We start from the raw sequence: 12152 nt of genomic DNA on the forward strand, positions 1-12152 counted from the left end.
GGTATAGGGGAATCACTTACCCACTGTTTGCGAGCATGATTTCTCCTCTTAAAGTACAAAATTAACTTCTTCCGCATTGCCTGGTTTCTGTAAAAGAAAAAAAGATGAGATCCCATTAAGAAGCCACCTAAAACTCAGCACTTGGCTGCCCTGGAGCACAGAGGGGCTCACAGAGCAGCTTCCACCTTAACCTGGAGCCACAGCAACCCCAGCACCTTGGCTGTGGGCGCTGAGCCCAGCAGGGCTGCGGCAGGGCTCCATCTCCTGACCTCTGTGCCTAACACAGCTGCAAGGGAAGCAGCTGGGAAAGCCCAGCTGTGTGCAGAAGTGTCCTGAGGAGAGAAACCAGCCCCAGAACCACAGCCAGCCCAGCCCTGCCCAGCACTCAGCTGCTTCTTATTTTGACTTTTTCAAGAAAGCATGAAATAACCTTTCAGAAGAGAAAGCAGCAGGATGCTGGGAAGGCTGCACAGCTCTGTGTGAGCCCGATGGCCGCGGGAGTTCCTGTTACAGCAAGCAAGTTTCTAGGTGAAAGGTAGAGGCCAGGGATGAGGGAGTTTCCTTAAGCCCTTCATCCTGATTAGCGCCTGAGCCACAGCGTGCAATTACCAACCAGCTCAGCGGTGCCGTGCAGGGCGCTATCGTGCAGGCGCCTTCTGTGGGATTTAGCAAAATGGAAGCATTCCGTCACCGCTTCCTCAGATCCGCTGCTTCACACCCCTGGAAATACACCCTCCTCCCCCATTGACCCCCAGCCCCATGCAGCCCCAAGCAGGGCAGCGGGTGCAGCTCCCCTGGCAGAGCGGCAGCCCTGGCTTAATGCAGGAACGTAGAATGTCACAGGAAGCATTCAATCTTTACACTTCAATTCTCAGTCCTGGTAACACCGTTCAGACCTGGAAACCTTCTGCTTTGCCCTTAGCTATCAGAGGTACCATTCACACTGTGCTGCACCTCCATTCCCTTTGACTGATGCACAAGCAGACCTTGCTTGCCAGGTGGGCTATAGTAAGCGGGCTCAGATCTCCTGCAATGGAGAACTCCCACCTGTGGCTGAACAGGCCCTGGGCTGCCCAGCTCGAGGGTGGGGATACGCAGCCCCCCAGGCTCTCCTGGTTACAGCACTGCAGACCCCACAGGTGTGCTCCTGGGCCCTGCAGATCACACACTGGGATTCATACACAACGAGATTCCAAGCAGGGGCTTGGAGATCAGACCTTGTCTTTTGATTCCATTTCAGAAATCAAAGGGGCACTGATCAACACAGGGGGGTGAAGGGAACGAATAAATCGGTGCATGGGGCAAATGCAGCCTTTGCTCTTTTTTTTTTTGATGGTGTGTTTACAAAGGACTCACTGTTGTTCTGGGCTGCACTGCGAAGATCAGAAGCTGTCTCATTAGATGCATTAACAAATATCACTGCCAAAAGCTTCTCCCTGCTGGATCACACAATGCCGCTCTCTTTCGTCTCTGTCCATGTGGCACATCCACCGAGGAGCCGCAGAGCAGCTTGGCAGGCTGAACTAACTTCACCACTCAGCTCTGAGCAAACTGCCCATGACAACCAGGGGCACTGAGGCAGGAGCTGCAGCCTGTGGGGGAGGGCACAGGAAGCAGAGCCCAGCGCTCCGCCAGCACCCACAGGCAGCCCAACAGCACCCACTGCCCACTCCTGAGCCCACCTGAGGGCTCTGCTCCCAGCTGAGTCTTGGGTCCCTGTGTCCTGTTCTGCCAGTGAGCGCTCTCCATCTCCAGCTGTGGGGCACTGCAGCAGGCAGCCCTCCTTCCATCCCACAGATTGTGTTCCAGGGCTTCGGTTTTGTGCAAGTGAGCTCCAACAGGAGGCTGTGCCCAAAAGACACATTCCCATTGTTTGCTTGTTTACCCCAGTTCAGATGGAAACTCTGCTGGAGTGATGCTAATGGTGGTAACTTCAGCACAGCTCAGATGGGTGCACTTCGGCTGATGTGGTTCAGCTGAAACCCATCAGTGGGAGTGCTCCTGGGGAAGGATTTGGCCCTGGAAGGGGCAGCTCAGCTCAATCAATACCTGTCCACGCAGGAGCAATGTGGAGCTTTGGGAGAAAACTCATCAGCAGAGGGGAGAGCAAGGGAAGAAAATGAGAAGCTTTTACACAGCTGATGCATTGCCTTGAGTTCTGCATCATGGCTGACCTTGAAAGTGCAAATACAGGCAAAGATTTTATGGCTCTGCAGCTGCAAGTATCAGGAATGCCTTGAAAGCCTCCGTGTGTTTACCAGTGTGAAGGCTGAAGTAATCAAAAAGTGAAAGGATTACAAACAACAACAACCCCCTGCTAAGAACCCTAAATGTTTTCCCCCACTATCTTGATGTTGTTTTTTTTTTTGCATAAGGTCAACCTTTCAAAGGTTAATAAAATCCTGGTAAATATAAATAGGCTTCACAGTTTATCTTGCTACACGTGCTGCTGTTACTTAGAAACCATTTGCAGAGAGGTTAACTCGGGCCACTTGTCTCAGAAGCACACGCTGTGCTCCCCGGGCACATCAAGCAGCAACACAGAATTCTTGCAGCACCAGGAAGGCAGGGGCTGCCTGCTGCTGTCCTGCACAGGCACACAGAGCGGAGCGGCACGATGGAACGGTCACTCCGGCACAGTGCCAGCTGTCCTCCAGCAGCCCATCTGGAGCTGATCCAGCTGCCTGCATCCTTCATCTCCCCACCTGGGCACACAGTAAAGCGTCCCATCTGGAGACCTGGCTGGCTCAGAGAAGCCAAGCGGCCGGCAGGCAGAGGAGGGAGGCTCCTTACATAAAGCAACAGTGACTCTTGGGGGCAGTTTCAAGTACTGCTGTGCTGCAGGAGATGCTCACGTCACACACGGGTCGGGCTGCAGCATCAGGTCCTGGTTCTTGGTGATGCCACGCATGGAATGAGCGGAGCTGGGATGGATGGATACGTGGCTGCTGGAAGCTAGGAGTGAGGGGGGGGTTCTTTATCCTGGGGCCCATTTCTTTAGGCACCCAGGGTGGCAGCAGTTCTCAGGAGCACATTGCCCACTTTGGGACTGGGTGGATGAGCACAGCTGGTCTCCAGCACCCTGACTTGGAAAAGGGTGAGCCCAACCTCCGGGCGATACCAAAGGGGTCCCTGGGGCAGCCTCCCCCCAGTGCTGCCCCACAAGCAGCAGCAGGCAGAAGCAAGCAGAGGCTCAACAAGTTAAACAACCCAGAGGCCTGAGCGTCACCTCAAGCAGGAAGCAGGATCCAAGTATCTGTAATTCGGGGTGTGACTGTGAGGACTGCACGTCCTCACATACCTCATCCTCACCCCTCTGACCTTGCTCATAGGTCACACACCCGAACACGGCTCTCAGCACCATCTCCAAACCACCGAGCACCCAAGCAAAACCATCTCCCACCCAGAGCAAAGCAAAGGGCCGCCACCGCTTCCACCTTCACCGCCTCGGCGCAAGGTTGCCGCTGGTTTTTGGCTTTCACAATGCAGGCAGTCAAGGAGAGAAGCTGTAACTTTGACTTTTGAGATACTTGGCTGGGCTCCACGTGAATTGCTTGGCTGTGGTCCTCCTGCAGCAAGGATGCACGCATGCGTGCTGGTGCGGCGTGTACGTAGGTGCGGGCGCTGCCAGGGGCTGGGATAAGGCTCCCGAGGACACAAAGGGCCGATGCACTGCGGCACACCTGGCCCTGCTCGCCTGCAGAGACCTTGGGCCAGCACAGGACGAGATGAAAGGAAGTTTGCTGTTTGATCACAACTAATCACGGGTATTTAATTACGCAGGAACGTCTTTCATCAAACAGCCAGAGCAAACAAAGCAGGGATCAAGCCTGCAAAGAGCGGTGGGGAGGAGGCCACCAGCAGCTGGCAAAGCCATTGTGGGGCGAGATTTATCGTGTAGGAAAGGAACGGAACGGAGGAGCCTCCTGGCAGCTGGAACCAAACAGTGCTGCGAGCACAGCATGCCCATCCACCTGCCACCGAGGTGCTCCCTGCCTCCTGGCAGCAGTTACAGCCACAACCAGGGTTCATAGCACTAGGCTGGGAATTGGCACCCATCCTCTTCAGCACCTATGAGCTCGGGAGCGCTGGAAGACAAATGCTCACGGCCCCTGCGTCCCCTGGGAGCTGCGCTGATGCTGTGAGCCCAAGCTCCTCACCACAGTTCCCGCAAAACCAGCCTGTGGTCTTGGTTAGAGAAACAAGCAGAAGGTTGCAGCGTTTCTCCATCGTTTAGAAATTCATCACAAGGCATTACTTCTGCCCTAGCGTGTGCAAATAGAGAATAAAAGAGATGAGGAACCTTGAATGGGATGAGCAGGGAGCTGCTAGGTGAATTTCTAATGAGGAAAATGTCTACAAGCTGTAATAAAAAGACCTGAAAGAGAATGCATTAGTAATGACAGGGTTTGGAGGAGCATTTGTGCTACATGTCAGGCTTTTACTATGAATTCAGAGGCAATCCAATGCTACTAAACCCCCTAAACAGTCAGTAATGAAAAGATGACTTAAATTTGCCAAAGTGACAAGTGATTTGGAAAGCTGTACTTAGCAGCAGATTTTCAGAAGAAAGCTGCTCTGCTCTTTTGGGAAAACAGGGAGAGGCAATTCGAAACAAAAATGGGTTCAGAAGCCCCTAAACCTCTCTGAAAACGCAAAGATTTAGGTTCTGCATAAGCAAGCTTTCCCTCCCCAGAAAAGTGGGCTTTTTCAAGGCTGAGAAGCTCCTATTTTGCTTTCAAACCCAAATCTCAGACTGATTTCAACATGACTGCTTTAAGAAGGGGAGGAAAGTCCTCTGGGGCTGTTTTCCACGGCTGACCGGGCAGGAATCTGCCGCAGCCAAATGAAGGCCCCCTCTGAGAATCCCTCCCCAGGTAGGCAGCAGGTAATGGATCCTGCTCTGTGAGCAGCACCGTGTCACTGCTCAAACACTTTGCAGAGAGATGGTTAATGCCTTTGGTGGCAGGAGAACACGCAGGATCCCTGCTGAGGTGGGGAGCACAGCTCTCACCTGGCACGGCACCTCAGAGACCAAACAGATTCTGCTAGGGCAGGATTTGGTGTCCTCTGTGTTTGTTGCTGCATTTCAGACAATCACAGGATGGCACAGGTTGGAAGGGACCTCAAAGATCACCCAGTCGCATCGCCTGCCGTGGGCTGGCTGCCCACCCAGCCCCATCAGTACAAGCTCCCTAAGTGCTGCCTGGTGCTGATGGAGCAGCATAGCCCTCCCGCAGCAGCACACACAGGACACCAGCCTGGCCCAGGGAGGTCAGCTCTTTGCCACAAATCACTCAGCTGTGCCTTCCATCCCACAGCAGCTGCAGCATACAACATTAACCACGTCTGCTTGGAGCCCGCGCTCCTGGGTGAACCGAGGGGACCCGGGCAGCAGAGCACAGCGAGGCCGTTAAATGGGACTTAAAAGCCTTTGGAAACTGCAGACACTGGAATGAACTGGGGCATGAAATTAATTCTAAGTGTACTGAATAGGAGACAAGCCATAAAGCTCCATGAAAATAAGAGAGAGGGAACATTTTTGGAAGAGCAGGAAATCTTTCCGTAAGTCCCCAGTCAGCTCTATCAGCACAAGTGACTCATTCCAGCTGAAGGCAAAGCAAACAAGCAGGAGGGATTAAAGCAGTGTTGCAACGCAGAGTGTCACTGCAGAGAAATCGAGGAATCCTGGCGTTGTGATATTCAAATGCCCTCCCACTGACGTGCAAACTGAGAAAAAAAAAATCCTACATAGGAAAAGTTGGGGAAAAATAAAAAGAAAAAGGCATCTGTGAATAGAATAAGCCCAGCTGCCCTTCTGTGCCCAGGTACAAGGCTCATACCCAGCACGGACACGGAGCAGAACAGGATGCACTGTAGCTACACACCCCTGCAGGTGGCACAACGCAGTGTGGACCCAGGACCCCTGGGATGGGCTTGCTGGCAGAAGCAGCATCTGGAGCCCAGAGAGCTGCAGGGCCTTTCCCTGACCTACATCAGTAAATGCACCCAGCTGGCATCGATAACGAGCTGAGCACAGCTAATTGCAGGGTTTCTGCCAGGAGGAGATGGTGGCTTTTCACTAAAATGCGTGGTTTCCTTCTCATATTTTGCAGCATTGATCAGCAGAACTGCCTCAGCTCCCCCTGGGTTACCTCTGGGCGCTCAGGGCAGCCCCACTCCCTGAGCCTCCTTCCCAGTGCCATCCTGTGTGCCCACCCCCCATGCAGGAACAAAGCACAGGAACTGATTCAAATCACAGGAAAACGTGATCACGAAACTACAAATATCGGCAGGGGAAGAGGGAGCAGGTGAAGTACCAGGAGCTCCTTTAACTTGTTCTCTCAAGGACAAAGCTCCCATCTGCTCAGAATGCCCCCCTAGGCCCAGCCCACCAGCAGCCCAGAGGGGCACTGGGGACCCTGCAGCCCCTGCGCACGGCCCCGGCAGCACACAGAACAGCAGGAGCCCGTTAACTCTTCCCCTCTAATTCCCCCAGCATCAATTAACAGACTGCTGAAAACCAAAAGATTATTAACTGTAGTTAATAGATTCTTAAAGATGATTATCAGCAGCTGACTGAGCCCGTATCAAAACAGACCAGAGTCACCATTGGCTCCCTCCGGCCAGACAGGAGTTCCAGACCAGGTCTGACTATTCCCTTTTCCAACAATGATCACAATTACCACTGTTCTCACTGCCTATTTTATTTCTCCTCCATTCAGGAAGTCACTGTGGTTATTAAATGCAAGTTGATGATTAAATCATGGATCGAGGTGATAAGCCATAAATTAGATGATTAATGAGACTCATAAGTATCTCTGAAACAACCAATTGCTGTCAGACATTCAAGAGGTGCTTCGCAAAAATCAAATGGTAATTGCAACTTTCCACTTCCCTCCTGCTCCCTGCATGCAAACACACACACGCACACCGGCGATCGATTTCATATGTGTGAAACACACCCAACAAAGCCCCACACGCCCCTGGATGCTGGCAGCCCCCAGGGAAGCAGAGCGGCCCTGCAGCACCGCACAGAGCTGCACTCCCTGCAGCTCCGATGGGGAATCACGGTAGGGAACGGGGGCCGGGAGCAAGCAAGCATCCCCTGCCGCAGCCTAACGCACAACCTGACATTTCAAATAGCCTTTATTGCCACGTACTTACATTTTAATGTTTTCATGGTATTGCCTGGTGTCTGAAGGCTGGTTGTATAACGGCTGAAATAAATAAGAAAAATGAAGGCATAAATGGGTACGGTCTGACATTTAGAAACTTCAACCTGTCAGCAGCGGCGCTGCGGGCTCCCATCCCCTCCAGCAATGCTCCCGCAGCAGCACCCAGCCCCGTCCCCGTGTCCCCGCACGTACTGCAGGGCTGGCTGCCGGCGCCGTGCAGCTCGGGGGAGGCAGGCACCGAGCTGCTCACAGCGATTCCTTCGCTACGCAATGCCCACAAACGCAGCTCAGTACGTGGTTGTTATGCGCTCCTCGCAAAGGCAGCGCGCTGTGGAACATACGACACGGGGGAGGCGAGGGGAAAGGGGGGCTCGGGGAAGGGAAGAGGCAGCCTGCGTGCTGCAAATTGTTATGGCTACGCTACGAAAGCTGCCGCAGCTCTGCGAGGAGCCGAGCGCAGGGTGAGCCTTCGTCCCAGCGGTGCCCAGCAGTGCAAAGGGAGCTGCCCCTGGGCACAGGGACCCCTACGGGCTGGGGCGTGGCAGGGTTTGAATGCTAGCTGGTGCCCAGCCTGGCTGAAGATCAAGAGAAGGTAAGCTGGGAATGCTCACAGCATCCAGTATGCTGCCCTGGCCAGCGGCCGCTTCTTGGGAAAGGATTGCAGGAATTGAAAATGCTGGTAAATAGAAGCGCCTTCCTTCCCTCGGTGCTCATAAAAACCAAAGCAAACAAGCTGGCATGTGATGAGGCACAAGTGTCTTCCTTTCAGAGCAGGGGGCGGGAGGAACATTTTGTGCCTAGGTTAGAGGCTTCTCATTGTCACGGATGCCCTGCTGCTGCTCAGCTCACCACGGGCTGCTGATTCATTTCCACTACCACTGATCTGTGATAGAAATGGCCACTTACTTAGTTAGCAAACCCAAGTGCTAACGGACAACTGCTGCAAGCATCGCTGAGAGAGAAAAGCCTCAGCGCTCCCAACTACAAAACTCAGGGAACAAACACAAAACCACGACAACAGAGCATCTAGAGGGGACTCCGCAGACAGCCTTGTCACTCAGCTCAGCCCTGGAGAGCCGCTCAGATACCCCACAGCCAAACACTAGAACTTCCTTCTCACCAGGGCAGGGACTGAGAACCACCGTCCTTCCTCAGAGCCATCCGCAGCCTGCACAGAACAGCAACTTGCTAAATGAGTAAACCTGACCGGTCAGATGGCCTGGGATGTGCTGGCAGCACTCACAGCATCTCTCCTCATAAGGGACGTGTCATGCGTTTCTCTGGGGGATGACACTTAAGTAAAACAAAACTGCAATGCGAGCTGTTACTGGAAAAATCTTGGATTTACTGAAAGGTCTTTAAAAATTAAACACAACGAAAGCCATCAACTGTTTTCTGGTCACTGCAATGTTCAGACTACAAATCTCCATGAAATTTCTCCCTGGGGAATACATGGGGTCAGTTTAATGGGTCCCAAGTACGTTGCAGGGATAACCCAGTGAACAGCAAACTTCTCTTTGCAGCAGAACAAGAGAACTCCTGCCAAAGGCACAGCTGGACTTTAACACAAGGCAAAGGACCCACACATCAGAGCTGCCCCCAGGCAGGTCAGAAAGACAGTGGTAACAGGCTGGGGGACTGGGGCACAAATTCACATGTTCTGGCTCCCGGGAGCACAGAACAGGGCTTCTCCAGAGAGATTCAGGCACAAAGCAAAACTCCTCAGGTAAAAAACGCAGGGCCAGATCGTGTGAGATCAGCTCCCAGAGCGTGGTGCTGGTGAGCACAGAGGCTGCTGAAAAGACTGAAGCCAGGAGTCTGGGTTTCCTACCAGAGCTGGGCCATCACCCAGCAGTTTCCAGCTTGAGGGGAAACCCATGACACAGACCCAAACTGCTGGGTAAGTCCCCATTCGAACTACAGCAGATCCTTGTCAAAACTTCTTCCATCCGATGCTGCAGGCAGCCTCCAAGAGCAAGCAGGTGTGCTGGAAGATTTCCTTCTCCACCACACAAGGCTGGCTCTGGAGCAATAGCGCCCAAAGGCAAAGCACCCACAAATCAAAATAAAAGGGGAAAAAAATGTGTGTGGGAGAAAAGAAAGGCAACGCAACGTGTTTTAGATGAGGAAGCATCACTACATTGTTTGACCCCAGTGACTCAATGAAGTATAATGTGCCCTACCTCCCTGGGCAAGGAAGTGGCTGCAGCATGCGGCGCTGACCACTAATTCCTGTGACCTCTCCCTTCCGCACTCGGGGAGGACAGTGATTATTGCCACCTCCACAAGACCAGTCCTAATTACAGCTGATGAGCACAGTTGTGCTGTGTGCTCACCCAGCAGCCAGGGCTCCCTCTGCTGCACCCCATGGCCAATGCAAGAGGTGCTGCCAGACCCAAGTATGGCCTGCTCTGACCTTTCCAGCTGCTTTCCTCCTGCAGCATTACTCCTGATGCCTATTTTTCCAGCACCTTCCTTCAGTTCACAGCCCCCCAGGTGCTAGTTTCAGCCACCTCCAGCATCCAGCTGCTTAACTTACAACTGTAATTCGCTGAATGAGGGAGTAGCCCCACAACGACAATATAGTAAATGTGTTTTTCTCAACTTCTCTGTGCACAAGAGACAGAAATAGGATCCATGCAGATCCTGATACCCGCAGGTTATGGTTGGTGCATGCTCCCCAAACCCCTTCCCCAGCACCTCCTGCACTCGCCTCAGATGCAGCGTCCCACTGCAGGCTGTGCTGGAGCATCACTCTGCCCTGCTGCAGCAAGACAGAGGAGCCGAAGGGTTAATGCTCTCCAAGAGGCTGCGTGTGCATTTCAGTGCTCAGCTCAGCCACTTCGCTTCCTGTCCTGGTGCCATGACAGCTAGACATCTTGGCCCACAGTGTTTCCTCCTCGTGGCTCAGCCCCACACCTCCCGGGGATCTCCGCAACGCCCACGGCCATGGAGAACACTCACCAGCTCCACCTGCGGACCCAGCCCTTCCAGGATGCGGTGGGCAGCTTCTGCCTTCTTCTGCACAGAGGAAAGGGAACAGGAAGAAAAAAGTTATTTTTACCACTGACTACAGCAGCACAACTACCCAGCACCCAAACCCCTTCCCAACCAAACCCACCCGCACCTGAAAGAGGACCGCAGGAAAGCCCTGCAGGCAGCGAGGTATCACACATCCAACGCACAGCTCCTGAGCTCCTCCTAGCACTGCAGAGAGCCACCCCAACTGCAAAACCCTCAGGAGCAGCAGGAGAAGCCTCTGTCCTCTCCCAGCCCAGCCCTGGAGTTGCAGCACCGTGCAGGTTATCTTGACACAGCCTCAGCATGAGCAAGTCAGCACGCACACATAGATGCCCTTTCTAGGATCCATCACTCAGTGAGCATGTGATCACTGGTTGAGCTGCCCTAGGCTCTTCATTGTCACCACTCCCCCCCCTCACAGCCCTGCTCTGCCCCCTCCACGCCCCCCCCATCCCTCACACGGGTTAGAGAAAACAGCAACCCACAGGGGGCTGCGTGGCATTTCCTAATCAAACAGGCCTGAAAAGAGACGTGGGTTCACCGCAGCGGGAGGCTGAATAAAAGGTGACGTGCTCAGTAAACAGCACTTCCCTGCTAAGCTGGGCTTTTCAATTGCTGTTACTAACAGTCCAATAAATCCACATCGCTTTGGGACCGACGCGGTACAGCCGGATACCTGGCGGCGAGGGGCCACGGAGATGGATTTTCAGAGGCATTTGTTCCATCACATAGGTCCTTTTTCACATGAGGTAGGGAGAGAGGAAATCCAGGCTGCCTCCAAGAGGCTGCAGGAGCAGTGTGGGCAGCTGAGCTTCACAGGATTCACCCGTGGGGAGGGGAAGGGGAAGAGGATAAAAAAAACCAACCTTGTTTGAAGCGCATTCAGAGCTTTAACCCAGTAAGCACTACAGCTCTGCAGGATCTGAGAGCTGGGATTTCAGCTAGCAGGAGATGCAGCCAGGCTCCTGGCAGGAGCTACAGCAAGCAGGGGATGAGCTGTCACTCATGCTGCTTTCTGGCGTATCAGCCCCAGCTCACGGCCTCTGCATTGTGCAGGATGCCAGGAGATGCCTGCCAACCCCGCACAGTGTGAGCTCCTCGCTGGGGCTTTGCACACCCACACAGTCTGAGCTGTGAGCGTGCACTTTTGCAAACCTGGCCACGGGACCAGAGGGATGAGTCACTGTGCCCACAGCCAACTGCAGGTCCCCAGTGGCTGCAGAGCCCAGGTGGTGCTGAGACGAGCTGCCAGCTCCTCCCTTACTGCACACCCGGCAGGACGCAGTGCTTTCTGCAATTCAGAAGTGACTTCAAGGATGCTACAAGAGATGTAACCATGAGTTTGGCACGTTCCCCATGCAGCACAGCAGCACCATTACCAGTGATCTACACCCTGCTGCGGGGTTCCTATGCAGCTCCTGGAGACTCCTGGATGTCACCAGCGCCGTGAGCAGCTGTTGGGGCCACACACATGGCAGCAGACCAGAAGCATGGCTCAGCACCACGCTCTGTCCTCCTCTTTGCTGCTGTCCTCCCAGCAGAGAGCAGCTTTGGGCTCCACACCGGAGCAGCCTGCCCAGGACGTGCTGTGCAGCACAGAGCCCGGGCCACAACGCGGCGCAGCCACCCAGCGGCCTCATTGCGTGCATGCAGCCCTGTGCTGGCTGCTGGGTGTGCGCCTGGTGGCAGAAAGCAGGGAGAACACGGGGCATCCCCAAACAAAACCCAGGAGCCAGGCTGTGAAAAAGCAGTGATGAGCATCGGAAAACATATGGCTCAGGGGCTGGCTTTCCCTGCAGCCCTGGATTTACAGCCATTGCATTTTCCATGGGGTAATAAACTACCTCAAACTCCCCTGAGCACACAGGGCACACTCAAACAGGTCCTGGCTCCTACAGGTTCCAGCTCTGCTGTCACCAAGGGAGCTCCAAGCAGTGATGGGTTCATGCATAG

General features: G+C 54.0%; 1 protein-coding gene across 16 annotated transcripts in view; it reads right to left on the reverse strand.

Moving 5' to 3' along the window:
* The window catches only part of NCOR2 (nuclear receptor corepressor 2), a 164481-nt gene that overhangs the window by 65777 nt on the left and 86552 nt on the right, over positions 1-12152 (reverse strand). For all 16 annotated transcript variants that reach the window (XM_090120774.1, XM_031592681.2, XM_031592680.2 and 13 more), the window contains 3 exons: positions 10143-10199; positions 7168-7220; positions 21-87 (listed from right to left, as the gene is read on the reverse strand). In XM_090120774.1, the coding sequence (XP_089976900.1) occupies positions 21-87; positions 7168-7220; positions 10143-10199 (177 nt within the window). The remainder of the gene's footprint in view (positions 1-20; positions 88-7167; positions 7221-10142; positions 10200-12152) is intronic.

Source organism: Phasianus colchicus, chromosome 18 (assembly GCF_987193195.1).
Source record: "Phasianus colchicus chromosome 18, bPhaCol1.hap1.1, whole genome shotgun sequence".
In the NCBI taxonomy this organism is placed as follows: Eukaryota; Metazoa; Chordata; class Aves; order Galliformes; family Phasianidae; genus Phasianus; species Phasianus colchicus.